Source organism: Artibeus jamaicensis, unplaced genomic scaffold (assembly GCF_021234435.1).
Source record: "Artibeus jamaicensis isolate MK-2021 breed Jamaican fruit bat unplaced genomic scaffold, CSHL_Jam_final scaffold_612, whole genome shotgun sequence".
Taxonomy (NCBI): domain Eukaryota; kingdom Metazoa; phylum Chordata; class Mammalia; order Chiroptera; family Phyllostomidae; genus Artibeus; species Artibeus jamaicensis.
Window position 1 is genome coordinate 756,232 of NW_026522049.1, and position 23,921 is coordinate 780,152.

General features: G+C 52.5%; 1 protein-coding gene across 4 annotated transcripts in view; it reads right to left on the reverse strand.

Annotated features, from left to right (window-relative positions):
- Window positions 1-23,921, reverse strand: part of SCAPER (S-phase cyclin A associated protein in the ER) — a 147,010-nt gene that overhangs the window by 3,829 nt on the left and 119,260 nt on the right. For all 4 annotated transcript variants that reach the window (XM_037155898.2, XM_037155896.2, XM_037155897.2 and 1 more), the window contains 3 exons: window positions 20,593-20,830; window positions 16,670-16,819; window positions 1,655-1,846 (listed from right to left, as the gene is read on the reverse strand). In XM_037155898.2, coding sequence (XP_037011793.2) covers window positions 1,655-1,846; window positions 16,670-16,819; window positions 20,593-20,830 — 580 coding nt within the window. The remainder of the gene's footprint in view (window positions 1-1,654; window positions 1,847-16,669; window positions 16,820-20,592; window positions 20,831-23,921) is intronic.

The window sequence follows — 23,921 nt, forward strand, 5'->3', positions numbered from 1 at the left end:
ATTTAGAACTATCTGAAAATCAGTAACGGACAAAAACAAGTAACATATACAACCTTTACTACTTCAGATTCTGGTATCATTTGTATTCTACAAACTGTTTCCCAAGCAGCTGAAATGTACGGGACCAAGTTGACACAGATGCAGAATGTGCCCTTCGCTCTGCTCTGTGTCGGCCAAGGACCCTCCGCTCGGGCCACAGAGGCTGCCGCACACTGCGTCCCTGGCCGTCCCTACCCCGTTCCCACCATACTTTTCTGCACCGCACCCAACACGGTCTGACAAGCTATTTGTTTTCCGTTTGACTCCCCTCTCACCCCAACTTTAACGACAGATCTGTGGAAGCAGGGATTTTTATCTGTCTCATTCACTGCGGGATTGCCAGAGCTGAGAGCGGCATGCGGCACGCTGTAGGCACTCACAAATTTCCTGCCCAGTGAAAGAGGGAACAATTCCAATGAAGCATCACAGTCTTAAAACTCTGAAAAGTATTTTCTATCTACTCCAATCCTAAGTTTCTAAGACTATGTGTGGAATACTAAATAGTGGCATGATGGCTTTATTAAGAGTATGGTTTAACCATTACTTTATGAAAATTTGTATTCAACCTCTAGATCTGAATATCTCTGAAAAAATGTTCAGAAAACAGAACCCAGCCTCAAACAAAAAAACTAAGCTGGAAAGAAAATATTTCTCGACACAGTTGATTTAGTTGTGCTTACAAGTTGACCACGTAATAGAGGACAGTTTACACAATGTAAAGCACTCATTGTTTCTAAGGTGAAGAAGGTGTTGGGACTCTTTGGCCGTCCCAGTCAGCTGGGCACTGTTGCCCCTTCAACAGGGACCTGTGCACATGAGCCAGAACAAGGAACGCGACCAACACAGAGCTCGGCTTTCTGTTTCATTATTGTATTATTGTCTATTAATCACGTGTGTTTCAAGGAGCTAAAACTCATTGGTTTTGTGGTGGAACATTTGGAAGAAAATGGAAAATTTTCAGGAAAAATGACGTACAAGGACAGAAAAAATTACGGGATTAGGGATTGCAAATATTATAGAACAGACAACCTGATTTTTGTGCTGAGTTACTGCACATGCAGAGGCAAAGCTTTGCTTTGCTACAGCACTTCTGGTGCCAGACCTATAGAAGGCGACTGGATCGGAAAATGGAAGGCCAAGGTTAAAAGGTTCTGACTCTTCTAAAAGCAATGGAACAGGTTTTTATTATACACACAGATGTGTGTATATGTATGAATTGTATTTATTTAAACATTTACAAATAAACTGAAGTTTTAATTAATCTTTCTTCAGCAATCATTACCTAGCTCCTTATAGCCAGACTAAACTGTAAGAGTAAGATAAAAGGAACCATTAAAGCCTTAAAGTCTGGCAGTCTTTTAAAAACATTTCTTCAGCATGGGCTCACTTCATCAATTGGGGAAAATACCCTTTCCTTGAGATCCTACAACTAGAAATATACAACACTCAACCCGGTGTTGCCATCCCATATTTCAGAAACTAATTTTCAAGCACAGAAATATGTGAGCTTTCTAAAAGGCAGTGTGGATGGCAGAGATAGAGCTGGTCCACTCTTCCTCTCCAACAGCCTCAGCTCATGCACACAGCCAGAGAACCGGGCACAGCACAGAGGTACCTGGATGAACGTAGCCAGCAGAACACAGCTCATCTCCTGCTCCAGGATGATCTTGTTCTGGCAGTTGTTGTAACAAGCAGCGATAAGGGAAGGGAACAGCACCTTGACCAGCCGAGGGTCACTGAAGTACTGGAAGGGCAGCTGGCACAGCTTCTGCAGCACCGTGGGGTGGCGTCCAGATTGCACAATGACCTGGGACAGAGGAGCAACCCAGGTCAACTGCCAGCTTCCCCTCACGAAGTGTCAGGAAGAACTGTGGAGAGCAGGCTGCAAGAATGTGAGGAGGAAGAGAAGGCTCCCGACTCTACCTGAGCTTCATTTAAGTGATGTTTGAAAGTAGCAGAAAATAAAGTAATCTCATCTCCTAACTTAAGGAAAAGATTCCAGAAGTTCTGCAGCCACTGGAGAGGAAGACTGCGACACGGGTTTCCAACACACGCGGTGGCAACAATGCACCCAGCACCTCTCTCCCCAGGAGCAGGGCAGCCATTTCCTTGAAGCTGCAAACAGCTCCCTCACCAGAAGGACACCCTCTCCTGCAGCCCTGCCCACTGCAGTCTCCCTGGCTGCTCATGGAATACACTGACTGCAGATAAATCTATTCCGTATGCAGACAGGCCCTGGAAAGAAAAGGGGATTGTAAGGGAGCGGACAGTTTCAGCCCGGGCTCCAAAAGGTCCCTCCTCCGATCCACACTCCTTATCTGTGTTTCCATCAGTGCCACTGAATCTAAAAGGAGAATTGTTCAGATAAATGAGACCTTTGTCTTGAGGCAGTCTAGGTTTACAGCTGTGTACATTTTAAGAAACGGGCAATGCAATTAATGGGCTTGTAGGGAAGTCCTCCTAATTTACTCCCTGGGCCCTCACGATAAACTAAGAAACGTCAAAATCAGATATGTTTCAAGTGACCCTGACTAGACAGTCCTAAAATGAAAGAGCCGGGTGACCCCACTGCTTGGTATCCGGGGAACCGCATGGAAGGCTGGGAGCACTGTAAAATCTAAGGTCAGGACGGTAAATTGTACTCGGGAAAACACAACTTTACAGGTACACGGGCAGGCAGGACTGCATTCAAATTAAAACCAGAAGGAAAGAATGAGGCAGCAGAGGCAGCAGAAACATAAATTACAGGGATTTACAAGTTTTCAAAGTACTTTTAACAATACTTTAAGAACACACTCTCAGATGATAATGGAGTTTGGTTTAAGAACAAAATCAACAGAGTAATAGTTCACATATTTTAGTTCAATAGCTAAAATGACATCAAAAACCTTTAGAGAATGTTGATAGGGACTTGTTAATACCTTCAAATCCAGCAGGAATTTTAAAGACTCGCAGCACAACAACTCAGCACATGGCTGTGCTGCCGTTTCTGACAGCGGCTAAGAAAAATACATCCCATCGTCTAGTTGATCAATGAAGCATTTACTTACATCTGTAATTATTAGCTATGAGTTTTGTAGCACAGCCAAATGATTACCACTTTCGAATTTATAAGGATACCATTAGAAGTCTCTTTCTCCCCTTTGACAAAAATTAAGGACAAGCTTTTTATTTGGAAGTTAGTTGTTAAAATGCTATTATCAGAAGATTCACTAATTGAAAATTTATTATACTGGCTGGCACAGGCACTGTGTTAACTCCAAGACGACAATTCCAGGTTCCTGGTAAGTGAGCAGAGGGCGGGAGCGCCGCACGGGACCTGCCTCCCCCAGGTTCCCCACCGACGTGGTGCAGAGCCCCCAGCACAGAACAGGGCAGAGCTGCCTGTGGGAGGGGGGAATTTACAGAGGTCACCAGCAGTGTAGCGAGATGACCTACTTGGAAGTCCTGGACTGTGAAGGGACAAATGGATGAGGTAAGTTGTTCCACCCACAGGACCACCTAGGACAGACCACCAGGGTTCAGGTCAGGGCTCCAGGAGGGGTGGTGCGAGCCACACCCCTGGCCTCGCTGTGAGACATCTCCTGGGCAGTGTCTTTTGAACCGCGTTTTACATACTGTGGGGAGACAGGGTTAGGAGTCCTGGAAGGGGCTAGCCTGTCACGCTGAGCCTCGGGTGAGACTGCTGCTGGGTGATTCAGGTGGGCTTGTGGGTCGGCTGGACTGGGCTGAGCACTCCCTTAAGGGCAGGGAAAGAAGGCCAGGCTGCTGACGGCCCGACCTGGATGCTCAGGGCCCTGGGGGGTGAGGTCAGGGCTGTCCTCTTTCATCCAGGCCCTAAGGTGGTCAAACATCACCCTGGACTGCCCAAGTACTCCAAAGGTAGGGGAAAGTCCACAGAGTTTTCTCGTGGCACATGGAAGATGAAAGGAACGCACACAATTCAGGGAAAGCTCAGATCTACAACACGGTGTTTTCCATCTGCTTTCCCGATGGAGCTATCACTAAATCTGTAACTGCTGGTCTGTCACCTTTGTTTACAAAGGTGGGTACCACCCTGAGCCTGGCCAGGCCACCTGCCCCTGCCTCAGGTGACAAAGGCCAACACCAACCTAAAAGGGCTTCCCACAGAACACAGTACCATGCTGGGAGGGGCCTGGATGGCAGAGATGGCGGGAGGGGGCTGGGAGAGCCCCCTCGCACTGAGAAACCACCTCTCAGACAAGATGTCCACTTTCAGCTCATCGTGTGACCTGCGCAAATTGCCCAATAGCTCTGGGTTTCAAGGTGAACAGTTTCTTAAAAAGTAAACTTTTCATTGATGTACACATACCCCTTAAGTGAACAGCTGAATTTTTGCCAAGGGTACTGGCTGTAGCCAGTACCCCCCAAAAGCAAATATGACCAAGGTGCTTGATCTCTAATCCTGCCCCCCCCCCCCATCCTCACCAGCATGGGTGGCGACTCATTGATCTTGGGAGGGGATGGGGAGAGACAAAGGGAAGGAGAGAAACATTGACTGGTTGCCTCTCATATACGCCCCGACTGGGGACCGAACCCACAACTCAGACATGTGCCCTGAATGGAAATCAAACCTGCTGTGACCTTTTGTTTTATGGGATGACATTCCCACCAGCTGAGCCACACCAGCCAGGGCTGAACCTTCAAATACAGTCTCTCTCACGGGAAATCACATTGCTGTGTTTTGAATATAAGACCAAGCGCGTGGACTCTCTCTGGCTGGAACATCAGAGGGAGGCTCAGGTCCCCAGTCCACTCTTGACCCTCTCCTCTGGAGAGGCCAAGGGCACGACCCACAGTCACGAACGGGGCCTTTCCCCAGGCCTGGTCCTCACCACTTTCTTCTTTAGTATCACTGGGGTCGGGAGAGGGAGGGGTACTCCCACTTCCTCTTCTTTTTGGAACTATCAACAGTTCTGGGGAGAAGAGCCTTTAGCAGGAGGAACAGTATGTGCCACAGCCCAGTGGAGAGCGGGCCGAGGGGCGTGAACGCTGTCAGTAAAGAGGGATGTGGAGCAGACAAGTGGACGTGCCGATCCTTTTGTCTGCTGACTGGTGGCTCCAATCTCTGTCCTTCCTACCAAGGGTCACCTGGGCACCTGACAGAAAGCAGGCAAGGGCTCCAGGGAAAGTCAGCAGACGCTGCCTGAGTCTCCAGCACTAAGTTGGCTGGGACACAGAGGTGTCCTGCTTTTGCACGCAGGGAGATGAGCTATGTGCACAGGTGACAATAATCAAAGGAGCCCGAGTCATCAGGGAAGGAAGGACGAGGTCCTGGGAGACTCCGTGGGAGGGAGAGGTTACTGATCACTTACAGGAATGTGGACATTCAGGGCTGGATCTGAGCTGGGCACCTGGAAACAGCAGGTGGAGAATTTCAGGAGGAGAGAAGCAGCTCCCAGATTCACTGCCAACCTGTCTTGGTCTGCACAGGCCGCCAACAAGGTATCACTCACTTGGCGTCTGCAACACTGGGAATGTGTTTCTCACAGTTCTGCAGCCTAGAATCCAGATCACGGTGCCAGTCTGTCCGTTCTGGTGACACACCTCACCGTGTCTCATGGGGCCTTTTCTCCTTGTATGGATGATGAGACAGACCCCTTTCTCTCCTTCTCATAAGGCCACCAACCCCAATACATTAAGACCCCCACCTTTATGCCTCATTTGACCTTAACTACCTCCTAAAAGCCCTGTCTTCAAGTGAAGTCACATTGGGGGCTAAGGTTCAACACATGACTTGGGGTGACACCTGTGATTCCGCAGTGCCCGGCCAGAACGATGTCTCACTAGAAAGGCTGCCCTGTCTAACGGCTGTATTTCAGAGGGGGAGCGGTCAGCTGTCTCTCAGTGGCCTTGGGTCACGGCTGTGCAGGCTTAAGGGGCCTGGTCTCAGGCAGCCTGGCTCTGGTCAGTTAACCACTCTGAGCTCCGGGGTCCCTTCTATAAAGCAGGATGGGTGGCAGCCTTCAGGTCTTCGACAGGCTCACGTGAGACAGTCTGTGACCACAACGCACACACCAATGCAGTGATGGCTCTGCTGCTCGAGTCCGGCTCTGTGGCATCTGGCTGCCACACACCGGCCACTCACCGGGGCAGCGACCTGGCAGCACGGACCCTCTGCAGCTGGGCCCCTGCGTGGCCCTGCCGGCACAGGACAGAGAGCTGCAGACAGTGCTGGGGTTCCAGCCAGGGTCCTGGGGTGGAAGGTGCGTCTGACAGCTCTGGGGAGAGAATCCCAGCATGAGCGTAATCCAAGAAACACAGGTCAGTGGCACAGAGAGAGGCTTAGCGGGCTCTGTGTTGAGGCTATTGTACTGGATACGGTGAGCCGAAAACAGCAGGGAGGGCCAGCGCTGTGGGATCCTGATTCAGACCCAGGAAGAGCTTCCCTCAAAGCCCTTCAGAAAACCTCAGGCCCAGGAGGTCTTCCCAGGAGACACAGCCAGAGACAGGGCAGCAGTGATGGGCAAAGGCCGTGTTCTCACTCTGCCCTGCGCTGCTCTGCTTGGGGGTGAGGCTTGTCCACATCTCCTCCTGGGAGCTCCAGTGCCGCTTCTGACTCAGAGACTGGAGTGGCCTCCCAATTGTGATGCCTTCGGTCTGCACAGCTGGTCCCTGTGAAAGACTGTTTGTGTCCCCCTAGAGCCAGAGGTAGAACACAACCCCAAAGCGATGGCATCAGGAGCCCTCATGGCTGAAACCAGTGCCCTTATCGACAGACCCCACAGAGCTCCCTCGGCTGCTTTCTGCTACGTGAGGAAGACATGAGGTGGCCCTCTGCAGCCTGGGAAGAGCGCTCTCTCCGGAACCTGACCAGACGGCATTGTGGCCTTGGGCTTCCAGACTCTAGAACCTGAGAAACCAATCTGTGCTCTGTGTAACCCACAGTCTGTGGCACGCTGTTCCTACAGCCGGACCGCCTGAGACCTCCCTCCAGAATCGATGCTGTGAGAAGCCATCTCCTACCCTACAAGGAAGCTGGGCTTGGAATCCACAGGGTCCTGAGCACCCATAGTCTGTCTGCAAAGACTGTCCACCTGCATTAGGTGGGCAAACACAACGACCATCTTATTTCACGAGACAAAAACCTAACACTCAGAAAGTTCAAAGGACCCGTCCCAGGCCCCCAGGCGGCCGGGGGACTCTGAGTGCCAGCTTTTGCTCTCCCCCAGGCCCACCCGGGCCATCAGATGCACGAGGCGCAGCTCCCTGGGCAGGGGGGCTGTCGCCACGCCTCAGCTCCCTCCCCTGCCTGGCCGCCAGCCAGCTTCTCACACAACCTTGCCAGTCCCGATGAAGACGAGGATGATACTCTGCTATCCCAAACAGACGCAACCAACCGACACACACAGATTAAACCAACACAAAAGGCCTTTCTTCAAAAACCTATGTTCTGCTTGGCTAGGTATCAAATATCCAGTTCTTGGCTATGTGCTGGGCTGTGCCCAGGGTTTGTCTCAAATTATCAGATGTAAGAACTTTAGCGAGAGGAATAGTAGGGCCAGACACACGACTCTGGAGTGAGCGCCATCCTGGGATGGTCCCGCAGCCAAGCCGCCTGCCAGGTTTCCAGAGCCTGGTCTTACATTTTGGAAACAAATGCTACCATGTATACTTACAATACGAATCCTCGAATCCTCGGTATGGCCTGGGCACTTTTTCCCAGCAGTGAAACTTAAAGAAGGAAAGGAAAGTGGAGACGAGGCGCTGCGTCAGTCTGGTCTGCAAACGGAGCCGGCCTGGGAGAGCACGCGGCTCCCTCGTGTGAACAGGCCAAGCTGCCCTCACTTCAGGACCCACAGAGGAGACCTGTGCAGATTCTGTCATGTTACACAGACAGAAGCCACGCCGCCCCTCACCCTGAGGGTGCCTCTCCTCCGACTCTGATGGCCTGGAGGGCAGCCAGGAGCCAGGAAGTGAGCGAGCAGACAAGTCATCCTTTCACGTTTACTGCGCCTCCATTCGGCCCGATGTGGTGTGAGGCCCCTGGAACGGGGTGGTGACGAGTCAGAGCCAGCCCTGCCCTCACAGGGGACCCAGTCTCCCCACAAAACCCATGTCTGTTCCTCACAGGGAGCCACCTTAACCTGCAGCTGTCCTCCAGTTCACATTTGGGGACCGAGTGAGTGCCAGTTTTCAACAGCCTCCAGCCTGCTGGCCCTGTGCGGGGCAGTTCCTTTAACCGGGGCCGTGCCCCTAGTGTCTGGGGTTGTGCCCAGCTCAGTCGCTGACAAACGCCAGGCACTGTGCTCGCTGTCGAGGGAAGGAACGGGTGAGGACCGAGCCCAGGTTCCCAAAACCACCAACCTGGGGCCTGAGATGCCCCCACTTCGCCGGCACCCCACTGAACCCCAGTCTCTTGGTGCTGCAGTCCAGAGAGCAGGGCAGCGTGGGGCACAGCCCCTCCCAGCAAGCCCTGGGAGCTGGCCCGTCACACCAAAGCAGCGTCGGTCAGTGTGGCAGGGTGAGCAAAGTCACACAGAATGTGCACAGACAGTTCCGTCTCACCAAGGCAACATCTTCATGCCTAAGAATTCCTGTTGTGTTTTTTCCCTTTTCTTCTCAGAGATAAGGTATCCTCAACAGAGGACAAAAACAGGTGTCTAGACATCTAAACTCATTAAGAGAGACAGCCGAGATAGTCTGTAAATCACGGGAACAAAGCATATTTTTGTAGCGGAGTAGACACAAAGTAGTTGTCGCATTCCTCCCTCAGAACAGGTCCTGCTGCAAAGCTCCGGCGAGGCGGAAGCAGCCGGGTGGCCGCGCCAGCGCACATTGCTCCTAACAGGTCTCGTCACACCTGATGCCCGGGCCTGGAGGCCACGTAGAAATGGTCTCGTTCATACATCACAGGACAACGTGGCAAATCCTTACACTTACACAACCAACTCAGAGCAGAGGAGCCAAAGATTCCCTTGGCTGGCACGGCACACGATTCCCTCTTCTCTCTCAGGACAAGTCCAGGGCAGGGACCGTGGCCGGCTGTGCAGGGGGCAGCCTCCCCCTGTGGTGGCAGCAGAGCTTCATGGAGGGACAGGCGCAGCCAGGGCCAAAGCCAGAGGATGCAGCCGGACACTGCGGCCTGGCCTCTCACAGGCCCTGGAGACCAGGGGGTCCTAGAGAAAGAAGGGAGAGCAGCTGTCCCGTGCCCCTCCAGGGAAACTGGGCCAGGGAAATGAGGAGCGAGGCTGCGGTTCTCTGCTTCCTCTGGGAAACGGGCTGTGAGCTGAGGGCCAGCACAGGGATGCAAAGGAGGCTTCTGGGCAGCCCCTCCTCCGACGCCCTTCTGCTCCCGTGGGGGCACTCCTGCCTCAGAGCCAGGCCCCTGCTCACAGCCCTGGGTCCCGCTGTGACGGCCTGTGGCCCATCTTCCTGTCCTCCACATAGTGTGGTGGACTCCAAGACACATGTTCTCTTTGCCAGCGAGGCACCGGAGCTCCTCATCGCCCAGAAGAGAAGTCACCAGGATCTTGGCCATCTCGACCTGGGCCCAGCTTGCTTCTTCACTTGGCTCTACCTCCCAGGTGCCCGTCAGAGTGAACAGCTCCAGTCCTGGGACCTGCCAGGCTATTTTGCATCCAGAACCTTTGCTCACAGCCTTTCCTCAGCCAAGAATGTCTTTCCCACTTGCTGCTGGGAAGTGCCCAGTCCCCTCTCGTATCAGCTCCAGCAGCATCTCCAGCCACGAGGACCCTCTGGCACACACCCAGGTGCATCTATTGTCTGTCCCTCCCTTGCCACCCGGATGTGAGCGACCGGAGGCAGGGACTTGGTGCGTTCATTTCCCCTGCATGCAGGTGTCTAGGACAGTGCCTGGGGCAGACGAGTCGCACACGGTCAGCCCGTGGCCGGGCAGTGGGTTTTATTTGTGTCTGCACCTCCCAGCACACGATGTGACACGCGTGGTCACTTGGTAAGAGGGGTGAACGAGGGAAGGGTGAGTGGCGCATGTTCACGTGGACACGAAGCTTGCGTCCCCCACGGTGAGTGGCGTCCAGCCCTCTGCTCCGTGAGGAGCAGCATCGCCTCTCACACTGGAGCAGCTCTGAGTTCCTGCAGACACGGGCCGGGCGCAGTGCGAGGAGGCGGAGCCAGATCATCTCCAACGCTGCCTATCCCCGAAAGTCAGAGTCTGTACTTTGTCAGGACTAAACCCAGAAGTACTGTTTCCACTGTGACTTAGGTTTGGGAAAGGCCCCGGAGGAGAGCACAGCCTCACCACACACTGGAGGGACCGCTCCGTTCCGCTTTCCTGTTTCTCTGCGGTGACTGTCCCGTCCACCGCCGGGTGGGGCAGCGGAGAGGCCGGCCACAGAGAGCCACCGGCAGTGCAAGAGCAACGTGACCCTGTGCTGTCAGCCAGGAACCCCCTGTGCCACCTGCACCTGTATATGTGTTACACTTAAATACGGTTAAAGACAGCTTAGAATGTTTTTTTCTTAAGAATGAAAAAAGTCAGAACATGGAACATGCCACCTTCAAACTCTTCTCTAGTAGCAGCTACTCTTTCTAATCCAGGTCCTTTAAGAGAACTTCCAGTCACGCACACGCACACACATGCAGTGTGTGATGCCGGAAAGACCGTGACCGTCACAGGCTGACGGGGTGCGTGCGGGGGGGTAGGAGGTGGGGAGGTGGAAGAATGCCGTGAACAGTGTCTCGGCACGCAGACGTCCTGTTGGGCTTCGGACCTCTCCTGCGAGGGCCGCAGGTGCCCGACCTCTCCTCCTGCAGCCTCTGGGTGGCGTGAGTGTGGGGTGAACCCTGGTGCCGCTGAGGTGCAAGGACTTTCCAGTCACCTCCTCACAGCAGACGGGAGCCTGGGTCTGTGCCACGGAGAACTCACGGGCACCGAGGCACTAGTCTAGGACAATGTTATTTAATGATGAAAATGTAATAGTAGTCCACTCTCTTTGTAGTTCAGTTTACTGCTTTCTCAAGTGAAATAAATGGTCTCTCCGATTTCTCTGGCTTTCATCTCTCTGCTGCGAGTACAGTAGGATAAGGTTTCGATTAAGGCCCATTAAACGCTCCGAGTGATTCATGTCAGACGTCTTCCCACGTCTCCTCCTGACACGGTCCCAGAGCACCTCCGTCTCCGAGCTGTGTGTTCAGCGGGGCAGCCGCCCGTCCAGGCAGTGACTCAGGTGCGGGCTCTGCCTTCCTCCCACCTCCCAGCCCACGGCGGCGAGTGGGGACGCCCGCCTTGCCCCACCACTGCCTTCTCCACAAGCATCTGGTGATCACCAGTCAGTGAGTCCCACTCAAAGACGCGTGACCCCGGGACGCAGCTGGGCCACAGCAGCGTTCTCAGTGGCCACCCAGGGACCCCGACAGGAGGCGCCCTGGGGCTGCACACCTTTGGGCACAGAGAGGATCCCATAGGCAGCAGGCAGGCCGAGTTCTCTCTGGGGTCTCCACAGCTGGGAGACACGGACAGCAGAGGTGCCTCTGGGGGGTGACAGCCAGTGTCAGGGCTGGAGGACGGAAGCTGCACACCTTTCCCCACTGTGAGCTGGGAGCCTGGAGGCAGACAAGGATGATTTCGGTGACATCACAGAAGCAGCATCTGTTCTGGCCAGAGAATGTGCACCGTGAGGTGTTACGGGCGCTACTGTGTTTTATAGCTGAGAGGTGGCACCTGGCAGGTAAGTGCCCTGCCTGGACGGCACAGGCATGGGTGGGACAGACTGAAGTCGCCTGGCCCCCCGGCCCACCGCACGCCCCTCCCTCTCGTCCAGCCAGAGCAACACTGCCAGTGCCGAAGAGCAGAGGCCGGCCCCCGCTGCCCCGACGGACGTGCAGCAACTGCTGAAAGAATGAAGATTCCCAAAGGGATTTCACAAAAACCCTTTAAAGTGCCTTCAGGAAACTCGCTATTAAAATGAGTAATTAATGTGGTGATTTGGGGTATTTATGTGTCGACTTGCCCACAGTGGTCTTTCTCAGCGTGGGACGCACCTGCTGAAGACTGTCTTCTTCTTTAAATCCCAGGCACAATGAGTCACAGTACATCTGCTGTGGCAACGCCACCAACCTGGTGAGCACAGACCCCAGAGGCACCGACACGCAACTGAAAGTCAGTGTCAGGACGTCCGTGTAACGAGGAAGCGCTCCATTTTCACAACCGCCCTGCGAGTTGGGCCTTCTCGTCTCCAGTTCGTCCTGGCAAGGTGACGCTGTCTCTCCCTCCTCATGAGCGGGTGGGACGTGACCTGTGCTCCTGCGTGGTGCTGTCTCCTCAAAAACAAAACTAACAAGTTTCTCTTAGAACAGATTCAAAGATACGTAATTTAAAGTGCCAAAGAAACAGCTCTTTAACTTCTCAGTAAAAGCCGGTTCAGGTCTGACCTGTGAAACGGCAGTGCTGTGGTGTCCTCCGAACTCCGGGGCTGTCGTGACCTCCTCTGCGATGCTTTGCCTAAGGAGTGATGTCTAATCTTCACAGCTGATCGTTCACTCGGCAAGTAGAGACCAGGGCACTGCGGCGTGCAGGCGGTGCTCTCCAGGTAAGAAAGCAAGCGGGCTGGGAACAGGGCTGGCCGGCGTGCGCAACCTGCACCGCACCACCGTGTGGCTCGGGCTGCTGTCCGGTGCCGTGGCTGCCTGCCCAGCACGCCCCTTCTCCCAGGTGAGGACACCAAGGCTCTGCGTTCAGTAACCTGACCAAGGTCATCATTCTGGGATAGAGCAGAGGGGTTTTGAATCCAGTGAGGCCCCCGTGACTGCTGCTGCAGGCCCACTCGCAGGAGGGCTGTGGGAACACGTGAGTGGCAGTCGGGAGGGCGTCCCTTTCTCAGTCAGGCCTACAGCGCCCTGGCGGGTGCTGGTTCACGGGGTGCGGCTCCTGATCATCTCTCAGCTGCTTTGCATAGGAAAAGAGGTATCTGACGTGGGCATGTGGTACTTCAAACTACCCCCGAATTGGAAACTTCACCAGACAAGGAAGTAAAAAGTGTCTTGCGTGGATTCTGTGAGATGGGTGACTTTTACCGCAGTTGGCCAACACTGCAAACTGGCAAACGTCTCTGTTGTAACACCAGCCAGGCCACTCATTGAAAGTCTTAAAATAAATGTGCAAGCAGAGGTTATTTTTAATTAGGAAACTTATTGTTCTACCTTGGGGGGAAAAACCCGCATTTTTCCTTGGCACTGTAACGTTGAGAGTAAGCCCAAAATGGCTGTGTTGCTGAAATTCTCGGGCTCTTCCTCAGACACGACATATTTATTTCACCAAAGGCGCTGCAAAGGCGCTGCATTCATCACACAGAGAAAACACAGAAAACCGAATGCCAGGGTGACAGCGGCAGCGAGTGGCCGCATTCCCTGTGAGGGCAGGAGGCCCTGGATGCTGGCGGCCCCATTCTGACCATTCCCAGCACCTGCCATGCACAGGACGGGGCAGGGGAGTTCACTCTGCCTGGGAGAACGGCAGGTGAAGGAAGACTGCCTGAGGGGGAACCGGGCTGCCTCTGAAGTTCTCCACGCCGGAATCGGGCTCTGGGACGCCGTGTCCCTGTGGAGACACGGCTCTGCTCCCCTGAGCACCCATGTGCACGGGTGGGAGCAGCCTCCCGTCTGCTGCAGGGAAACAGCTGAGGGGGTGACAACATACAGAGTTTAGGGATGCTCGGCCAATTAACGTTTGGGTTTTCTTACTAAATCACCAAATGACAAAAGACCTGGAAAATGCCCATCACAACACTCAGACGGCATTTCCAGAGCCTCCCTGTCCAGCTCAGTTGCTGGTCTGAGCTCTCAGAAGCCTGCAGGAGCCTGTGGTACGTGCAGAGCAGATGGTTACGTGACAAACATGGACTTCTCCACGGTGGAGCTGATGGGGACAGAGACCCTTCAACTGCCCTCAGAGATTCGGGCTCTGACAGCTGCAATCTGCGGGGTCTCTGCAAATGAAAAAGTCAGTCGCTCCCTGAATGAACATGCAGGGGTGATTATTCCCCACACGGCCATATGCAGGCGGTCCTATCATTTGTCACTGGAGCTAATTTAATTATCAGGCCACATTTAATTATCCAATATAAAACGTAAATAAAGTGAAAGGCTCACAGCACATACTAATTATGTTCATTGTAATAATTAAATGGGAAGAAACTTAGAAATAATACTGGAAGTGCCATCAAATACAAGGAAGCCTTTGACTTAACACAACATTTTCATCGGAAACAGCAACCCTGCAGGGAGATGACTGGGCCCCTCCCGCAGGGCACTTGCTCTGCTCTCCAGGTTCACTTGCTGAAGTCACTTTGCTTTCAAGGGGCTCCATCCACCAGTCCAGTTAAAGAACTGAAGGGGGCACACAGTAATGAGCGGCCCACAGCGCGGCTGCAGCGGGAGCTCGGGATGCCCCGTCTTACAGAGACCCACGCTGCTTCCCCACAGGAAATGAGGGCTCTCCTGCAGACACCCAGGCCTGCAAATGCAAGAGACTTCTGACTAATAATACAGAAACACTGCATGAGTTAAGCATTATAATGCTTCCTCTGAAATTCTTCTGATTTAGACAAAGCGGCCAAATAAATTCACGTTTTTAGGAACGGAGGTGAGCTGGGGCCCTGCCAGACCTGCCGGCCACTCCTTTTCCTCTCTGAGCCTGTTTCTCCATCTGCAGTGGGAAGGGCCGGTCCACTGGGGTGAAGGCTGCACAGCCTGTGGCCGCAGCTGGGGTGAGAGGTCACAACCGCACGACGTCCCTCCCGCAAACACCCACTTAGCAAGTGACTGGGTTTGGGGAGTGTAACAGGAACTTAATGAAGCAAGATTTTAGAATGAAAACAAACAATCAGCTCTTCAGTTACAGAGAACCCCTCAGTTCTCCAAGGACAGAAGCTTTATCATCTTAGCCAGTGTGAGGCCGGCCCCAGCCCTGCTCCTCAAGGCACCGAGCCCACCCGTCCTGCGGGGGGAACAGCGGTGGCTCCAGGCGGCATCTCGGAGCCAGGCGCCTGGCACCTCACCTGTGAGTCCGTGCTGACCCCTCCATTAACAGGAAAGCCACCTGGGGTGGCAGAGCCTGGAGCAGCACAGGAGAGTCTGAAAACCCACATGACGCTCGGACTCCCAGGTCAGAACGCTGGCCTGGCTGCGGTTCAGTCTCAGCCTTTAAAATATCACCACACTCACGGGGAGATCATCTAGCACCACCCACTCCTTCTAAAGCTTCTTCTTTGGTGGTAAATACATATCACCCGGAACTTACCGTTCTGACCATTTTCAGGCCTGCAGTTCAGTGGCATCGCACTCACGCTCACACTCACAGCAGTGAGCACCCTCCACCACTGTCCACCTCCAGAACCCTCCTACCCCTCAGTAAGGTCGCAACGCTCCGGCCCCGGGGGAAGTGGGCTTCCCAAGACCCCGCAGCGAGTGGTGGTGCCGGCGTCAGACTGGGGCCTCCTCTTTCCCACACTGCGGTGCGGCTGGTGCCCCCAGGACACACACATTCACGCCTTCCCAGGATCTCTGTGTCTCCTGAGCCGGGCACAGGGGTATGTCCCAGGGCTGCAGAACGGCAGCGTCTCAGCCTTTATTTTTGCTGGCAAAATAACTAGCAGCTTTATTCCTAAGGCCCACAGAACTGAACTTTTTGCTGTAGACTGTCCCCAGCAAAACACTATCACATACACACCACCGATCATGCCCCTGTTCACAAGGGCAGCAGGTGTCACGACAGTGTGGTAAGCAACCTGAAGCAGGAACTGTCGGGTCAACTATGACCTACCCACATGAGATAAAGCCACACAGACACTGGAACTGACGTTCGCGAGGAACGATGCTCATGTGAGGTCAGGTGCATGGAGCGAAACTCGAGCTCACAGTGTGACCTCACCCGTGTGAAAATATTCACAGATGGGTGGCGGTGGGCGGAAGGTACAGCCTTCTAGTTATGAGATAATAAAGATAGAGAAGTGAGGTTGTCAGGAATTACTCCTTGATAGGTCAGTTATGCCATATCTCTGGTTTTAAAAATAAAGGGAAATACGGTGCTTTATTATTTTTTTTCACAAAGTCTGTGATACAGATCTTCCAAGTTCTAAAAGCAGCAGAACCCCATTTACAAAAGAAATCTTGCTCAAGAACCAAATAATCCAAAGGGTCAAAAGCAAAGCACTCTGGTGACTCCAGGGGCAGAGCCCCAAGTCCGGCCTCCCCGGGCTCCCCTCCACCACCGGCTGGCAGCCTCCACCCACCCAGGCAGAGGCCAAATGCTGTGTCATAAAGCACCTGGACCTAGTACTTCCTACACAGTGACCCAAGTAGAAGGATGCACTCCACCTCATCAGAACAAAGTCTACACACAGAGCGTCACCACCCATGTGGTGAGGGAGCAGATGCTTCTGTGCAGCTTAAGGCTATTTCATAAAAAGTATTTTACTTTTATAGCTCTAAGGGGAGGCCTAGCATTAATCTAGTGCTAATCACAAATCCGGAGAGAAGCAGCCAGAAACCCCCAGACCTGCCCAGAGCCTGTGAAGGGCCTCCTGCAGGACAGATGCGCTCCAGCAGGCCAGCCTGCCGTTCCTCACTCCAGTGCCTTGTGCTCTTGGCGCTTGGGGAGCGGTCGCAGGGCCTTTCCGGGGCCTCTTACCTGGTTATCTGGGTGGCCGACAGTGAAGTAGCCCACGCAGACGATGACCTCGTGCAGGAGGCTTTCACAGGAGACTTGGCTGCAGTGGCCCAGGAGGGAGCTGGCGATGTGCCGGAATGCAAGCGACAAGCCTTCGGCCCCTACAATGGACTGTCAAAGACAAGGGGCCGTTAGAGTCCCACCCAGGGGAGCCAGGGGCCCTGCGCACTTTCTGCCACAGTGTTGGAAAAGCGTACGATGCATCTCGGTTCAGCGCAGGGATACTTGGGCTAACGAGTGATTGTAATACAGGCAGCACTTAACCTGAGAAGGGACAGAAAACGGAGCACAGCTGACCAAATGCCCGTGCTACATAGGTCAAGGCACCTAATGCATGAGTATTTCCTCTACTTGTAGTAAGTTATTTATTCTCCTTGTACAAACAGTCTTACTGTGAACAAAATTGGAAAAATACCAAAATACTAAAAATCATCTGTAAATCTACCATGTAGCTAACTTCCAATGCTTTCTTTCCTGAAGGAGAAAATATTTTCTTCTACATAGGGATAAAAATACAATTTTAATTACTTACTTATGTTCAAATAGAAAACATAAATAATTATTATCTGAATAAACAGCTCCCAGCTCCCCAAGGTTCCCAAAGGAATTAAAACCCCAATAACTGCCCACCCCCCAAAACCCAAACCACGAAGCCCCTGCCCCGCCAGCTCTGAGGCCCCCAGGGCCCTTTGCGCAGACAGGCACAGGGCTGTGGGTGGTGGGCACGCGGGAGGAGGGCCCGGGTCTGTCTGTGCAGCCCAGAGCTTCTATTTAATAAACATGTCAAACAGACAGAGCGACAGGAGGGCAAAGGGGAGGGGTGAGCCACCGATGGGGCTCTGGGCCCCCACCGGAGGGACGCCCCACTGCCGGCCGGGAGTGGCAGCGTCTTAAACTCATCTCTTGGTCTGAGCTCTTGGCCGACTGGAAGCAGGTCAGATATGTGGCGGTTTGGACGTTTCAACCAATGCACCTTGCTTAACGGTGGGAGAAATACAGTCCTTTAGCACAGTCCTTTAGCGAGTATTGTTGAAACAAAATTACTGCTAAATTTAAGAGTGTTTTCTGTTTCAGTTTCATTGCCCTGAGACACAATGTTTTTCACGCTTCAAAGAGACCTCAGAGGGCTTTGCTCCTTTAAATCAAGTAGTGACGCCTGCTCAGTGCAGCCCTTATTTAATTAGTTGTGTCCAGCATGCGGTGACCCAGTGCCCTCTGTGTGACCTTCACTGATAAGAGCAGGTCAAGGGGCATGTAAATTTGAATATAAAAATTAAACCAATTTTTCAAGGAACCTATATTTCCTTTTTCGCCAGAATTAATTGCCTGGTCAGAGCATTGATTTGTTTCTCGAGACCACCTTCAATTGTAAGAAATGTCAGACTATGCAATACACAGGATCTGGGACCTCGGGGCCGGCCCTGCCAATACGAATTCAGACTGAAATCGCCCTCTGCTGAGAGGAGAGGGTAGTGTCACGGCCTCTACGCGGTGAGAAGGCCTCACGCGGTGAGAAGGACGCAGCGAGGAAAGCGTGGTGATGACACCCTGCTACTCGCAACCAGGCTCCTGGCTCTTCGGCCTCGAAGACGGGGGCGCAGCACTGGGCACGCTGGCTCCGACCCTGAACTTCCCGGCTCCACATCCGACTCCAGGCTCTTCACCTTCACACGCTGACTCACTCCACATTTCTTAAGGCCCTACTATGTGCTAGCTAGCACAGACCTTTCTGAAATCCCATTTAATCCTCAGACTTGTGAGTGAGGTGGTTTTACTCTCTATTCCCAGAGGAGAATCGGAGTCGTAAGGGTTCAAATGACTTGTGTGAGGTCATACAACTTGCTAGTGGCGGCTCAGGACCAGGTCCGCCGAGCCCGGGTCTTCCCTGGACCGGCTCAGCATCCTCGTGAGGTGCTCACTTCGTCTTGTCTGGCCCTTCGGCAGGTCTGATCTCATTCCACTGTTCTTCGGTCCTTTGGTCCTCCCAGGACATCCACCACTGTCTCCCAGATTTTTCAAAGGTGAAGCCCATGCTGTACCTAAAGTCTCTTTTCCTATCCTTTACCCCACTTTATAGCTCTTAAAACCCCCCGCTTTGGACACATAAGTTGTTTTGATGAACCAGAACATGAGTTGCTCTGGCCTTATCAATCATAAAAACCACCTTTCTCCCAAACTCACCTGCTGTTTTACAATGCACCGTGTTTTTGTGTTATGGTTCCTCAAGCTTTACCTGCTTGGCCGGATGTCCATCTGCACCAGTGATGCCTGTGTGGGTCTCTGCTAAACAGAATGCAGTGGTTCCAAAACCTGACGGCACCTCTGACAGTCCTCCCACTGAGGGGGGGCTTTGTCTTCTCCCCTTGAATCTGGAAGGCTTAGGACTGATGTAACCAACCGAGTACGGGGAACATGGAGCTGCTGGTCCTGAAATGCCACTTGTTTTCTGTCAGTTTCCTCTCAGGACACGCCCACTCAGAACCCCGACATGATGATGTTCTGAGAAGCCAAGTCACACAGGGGAGCCTCCGGCCAACAGTCCTCGGTGAGTCTGGTCCTGGAGCCACCCCAGGCCGAAAACGTGAGGGTGAAGGAGCCTCCAGGCAGTTTCAGCCCGAGCTCTCTGGGCCCATCTCCCTCCCGTCCATGCACCCACTGCCGGGGCCTCTCCGCTGATGCCCCACATCACGGGGCAGAGACAAGCCAGTTGTCTGAATTCCACATCCACAGAATTTGTGACCATAATAAAATGGTTGTTGTTTATCCCAGTAAGTGTGCTTGTTTTTTTAAACATGCACAAGTAACTGCAACAATGAAGTGATTGGTGGTAAATGGATGAAAGGCCCTGATGCTAGAGAGTGGGGACGTTGAGCCCCCCACGCGTGCCGATGAGGAGGAACGGGATCTGGGGAGAGAATGAGAAACGGCGATGGCAAAACTGAGCAAAGTAAGTGAGACAGGAGAGTCGGACAGAGACTAAAAAGAAGAAAAAGCAGGAAGAAAATAATCAAGAGAAATACAGAGCGGCATGAGGGACAGAGGAGAAAGTGGCGGGAGTGCTGGCGACGGCGCGGAGTAGCCCGGGCGGGCCCCACACGCGGGGGCAGGTGCCGCGCAAACAGTCTGTCACCCTGCTGTTCCCGATGATTCTGGCAAAGTGGCTTGAGTTGGGGACACATTTCGGGCTGGATATGGCAAGGAGGTGCAGAGGAAAAATCTTGGTTTTTATCTTATTTTGGCAGGAAGGGCTCCAGAAATAAGCTTTTGATTTCTCTTGGTTCCAAAGGCTCAGTGTTTTTGAAAATTAAATTTCCTACCTGAAAAAAAAAACAACCCTGTTTCTAAGCTGACAGTCTACTACTGTTACAGCATAAAGCCATTTTTCTTTCTTTAGCTATAAAAATTTACAGGTTTGCACATTTAAGTACACAGGCCCTTTACACTGGACACAAACCAGTTACATCACTCACAGAAAGTCCTAACCATCAAAATCAATTTATCTAACTTTGGTTCTGTGTATGTGAGAAACCATCACCTTCCCTACTACTTAACAGTTGACGAGATGATAATGCCTTTATTGAAAGCAATCACGACAGAGGATTTACAAGTAGCAGAGTTAGAGGTCAGGGTACCGGTTGTGGCCCAGCCACCGTCACATCTGCGAGATGGGCACCTGCAGGGCAGTCACGAGAACAAATGGGAAAGCACATATTCAGCATCTAGCACAGCTCCCAGAAGACAGTAACTTGATAAATGGTCAGTATTATCATTGCCTTTATCGTAGGTATTCCTCAGGCGCAACCAGGGGAAGAACCCCATGCCATATCTACACTGGAACACAAACTCCTGGTGGGTTAACACCAATACCAGCCGATGCTTCGTACCTGAAAAGCAGGCAGATCGAGAACTGCAAAGCTGTTGAAGAAACGTAAACTCTGAATGGCCACCTGCACCGTGTTCTGGGTGTAACTCTCCTTGGGGCTGGTGGCACTGGGGTCCGAGATGGTGCCGTGGAAGAGGACGCAGTAGAGCATGTGCAGAACTCCTGCGAGGTCCGTGGCCTGAAGAGCCGCCGTCAGGCCAGTGGGATCCTGGCGGTTGCTGTCGAATATGCTGTGTGACCTGAGACAAGGAGACATTTGACTCTTTAAACCTATTTAAAGGGTGTTAGCATTTTTCTAGGAACAAGACAAGCAGACCATTAGAAACAAAACCTCAGAGTTGTGTAATAGGGAACGAGAACTGGCCCTTCGTGGCCTTGGTAGCCTTAGTTTGTTTAGATCCCAGGTCTGGGCGAACCAGACAGAGCCCACAAGACCTATTGGGATTTGGACCAGAAACAGCATGGCTTCCCTTCTGGATATGCCAAGGGCACCCTCCTAGGTGGGACGGCTACCAGGAAAGCGGGTGGCCTCCAAGGCCCAGAGCTGTGCTGGGACCTGAGCCCTTCTGAAGGCACGGCTGACTTCGAGGGGCCCCGGCCAGGGGAGAGAGCATTAAAGATCTAGGCTTCGCTTACTGCCTTGCCCAGAAGCACGTAAGAGATGCCACTCATTAAACAAGAACTTGGAAGTCCTGGCTGGCAAGTTTCTGGATCTTGTCTATTTGTCTCACGTATCAGTTATTTTTTCCCAAACGCATTATTCATTCACTTTAACCGGCCGCTTGCATCAGACTTGCAACACCATAGCAATAAGCACTTACGTCCTGTTCCTGGACATAGAAAGTACTGTTGTTAGCAACAGCACTTAAGCACTGTTTCTGACCTGGCTGAAAGTGGGAGAGAATCCAGCTCTCTCATGAAACCCTGTCATCTCGCTAACATGGAAGACCTACTAAGTGCACTCCTGTCTCCCACCTCTTCTCCTCAGCTTGTCACAGCTGGTAGGGAAGGAGCTCTCTCCTTAGTCCTCCTTATTGCACACATGGAGCGACTGGGTGATATGCGGTGGGTATGCATGCTTGTCGGCAGCACCGGCAGGAGGACCGGCAAGGACTTTCAAGGGTGACCTCTTCTTTCCTATCCATCCCTTATGCCAAATCTTAACTGGGCTGTTAAAGTACACAGACCGTAATGTAACCTTGCATCCTCGTGGAGAGACACTTCCTTATGGGACTTGATAAAAACAAAAAGCTACGAGACAGTATCTATCTGCTGACAGGCACACGCCCCTCACACACTGTGAGCTGGTGTCTGCTGGCCCTTCCCTCCCCCACAGCCAGGGACTTCGGGGTCAGACCCTGACTGGAGACTTGAGCAGAAACTAATGTGTCTGCGTTTATTATATAGGTTCCATAAAGGGGTCTGTGTTTGTTTAGCACTGACTGCTTTTCAGAACCAGTGACAGGTCAGAAGACATTCTTCCCTAAAGCTACTTCCCACCAGGCTTCGGAGCCCTGGGGGTGAGTGACGTTGCTGCTTGTGACTGAGAGCGCTGACTGCAACCCCCCTCCGCCCCCCCGCTGGCTTTAAACTGGCACGTTCACTCGCAGATATTCAGGAATACGGTGTTAACATTTAAAGCTTCTCAACGCCTGTTCTTTCCAAGGATTTAGTAAACGACACAAAGTCACTGCTGTTACTTCTTCATAGAGTAAATATCAGACAAAAAGTCAGCAAAGTCATCAGAGTATCCACCCCCACACACACACAATTCAAGTAAATGCTAATCACAGGTTACAAAGCAACAAACCCCAGGATCTTCTGCAGCATTTTCCGGAAACAAAAATGTTCCTTCAGAAAAAGCCATTGAATAGTCATTCAAGAACTCAGATGTGGGTGGAAATGGTTCAAAGGACACAGAGCATTGTTTCAGGGAAAAGACCACTCATGTGCAAGTGCGGGCGCAGGGAGGGTGAGGACTAATGCAGTCCTGAAGGACTTTGGAGAATGTTTACTTTTGATCAAGTCTGAAATACAGATAATTTGTCCACGAACAGGCCCCTGGCTTCTGTTGGTCTCCGCTGTCAGATACGGTCACTTTCAGCCTGAATGTTTATAATAAAAAAGGAAAAGGCTTTATTCATATCAGGCATGGGTTATAAAGTTTTCTTTTAAAAAGACACGAAAAAAATCAGATCAGAATTTTTGTATACTACACTTTGAGATCTTCTAAATTTTACCGGATTTTCAAGTGTTTTTGTTTGGCTTCTAGGACCACAGATCTTGGTGACATGTGCATTTCTGTTCATTAAAAGCTGGTCTCAATTAGGAAAAACCATCAACACTCCTGCACGACACCCAAAACCCCAACTTTTCTTTACAGCAGAGAACAGCTGGGCGTGACGCAAGTGCCACCCGCACCAAGTCTGGCACTGTAAACCACTACACACAAGCCTTCCTCGGTCCCCAAAGCAGCTGTGACGGCCGCAGACACGACAGCAAGCTGCCCCGTTTGTCCCTGGCTTGTTGGCTGTTGTCCTCCCAGTCCCGATTCCTGGCTTGAGAGCATCCACCCTGATCGCCTTCAGCGCTGCTGACCGCCTGGACTTCTCTGGGCACCTTGGCTTTGGGCCTGTTCACTCCTTTAGTTCTGGAAGCCCTGAGGCATCTTGTGTGACCCTCCTTCCCATTTAGCACCTAACCAAGAGAACCCCACTTGGCGGTTCACAGAGCTTGGGGTGAACACAGGGGTGCGACGATTGGTCACATACTCTCTACTTAAAGAGCCAAAGTACCTGTGCTGCAGGGACAGTGAACCTCTGAGATGTGCAGAGCCGAGGAAGACCAGGCAGCTGTCCCAGAGGAGGTTATGGGCTAACAGGGGCAGGTGGGCAGAGCAGCAGGCGCACCCTGCTGCTGGAATAAATGATCACAGTCCAGTTCTGGGGGTTAGAAACCCAGCACAGGTCTCCCTGGACTACAGTCACGGTGTTGCCGGAGCTGTGTTCCCTCTGGCAGCTGCAGGGAAAAGCCGTCTCCTGGCCTTTTACAGGTTTTGCAGGACGGCTGCAGTGGCTCGGGGCCCCTCCTCCACTGTCAATTCTCTCAGGCAGACTTTCCTACCTCCTCCTGTCACTCACAGTGACCTCTGTGGTCACGTGGGGCGCGCTGCCGTACCCAGGAGACTCGCCCACGTCACGATCCTAAAGCCTTTCTGCAAACCCCTTTGCCAGGCGAGGGAACACCTTCATAGGTTCTGCGATTAGGACATAGACATCTTTGGCAGGGGCATTACTCTTTTTTCCTAGTATTTTTCATTATGGTAAAATA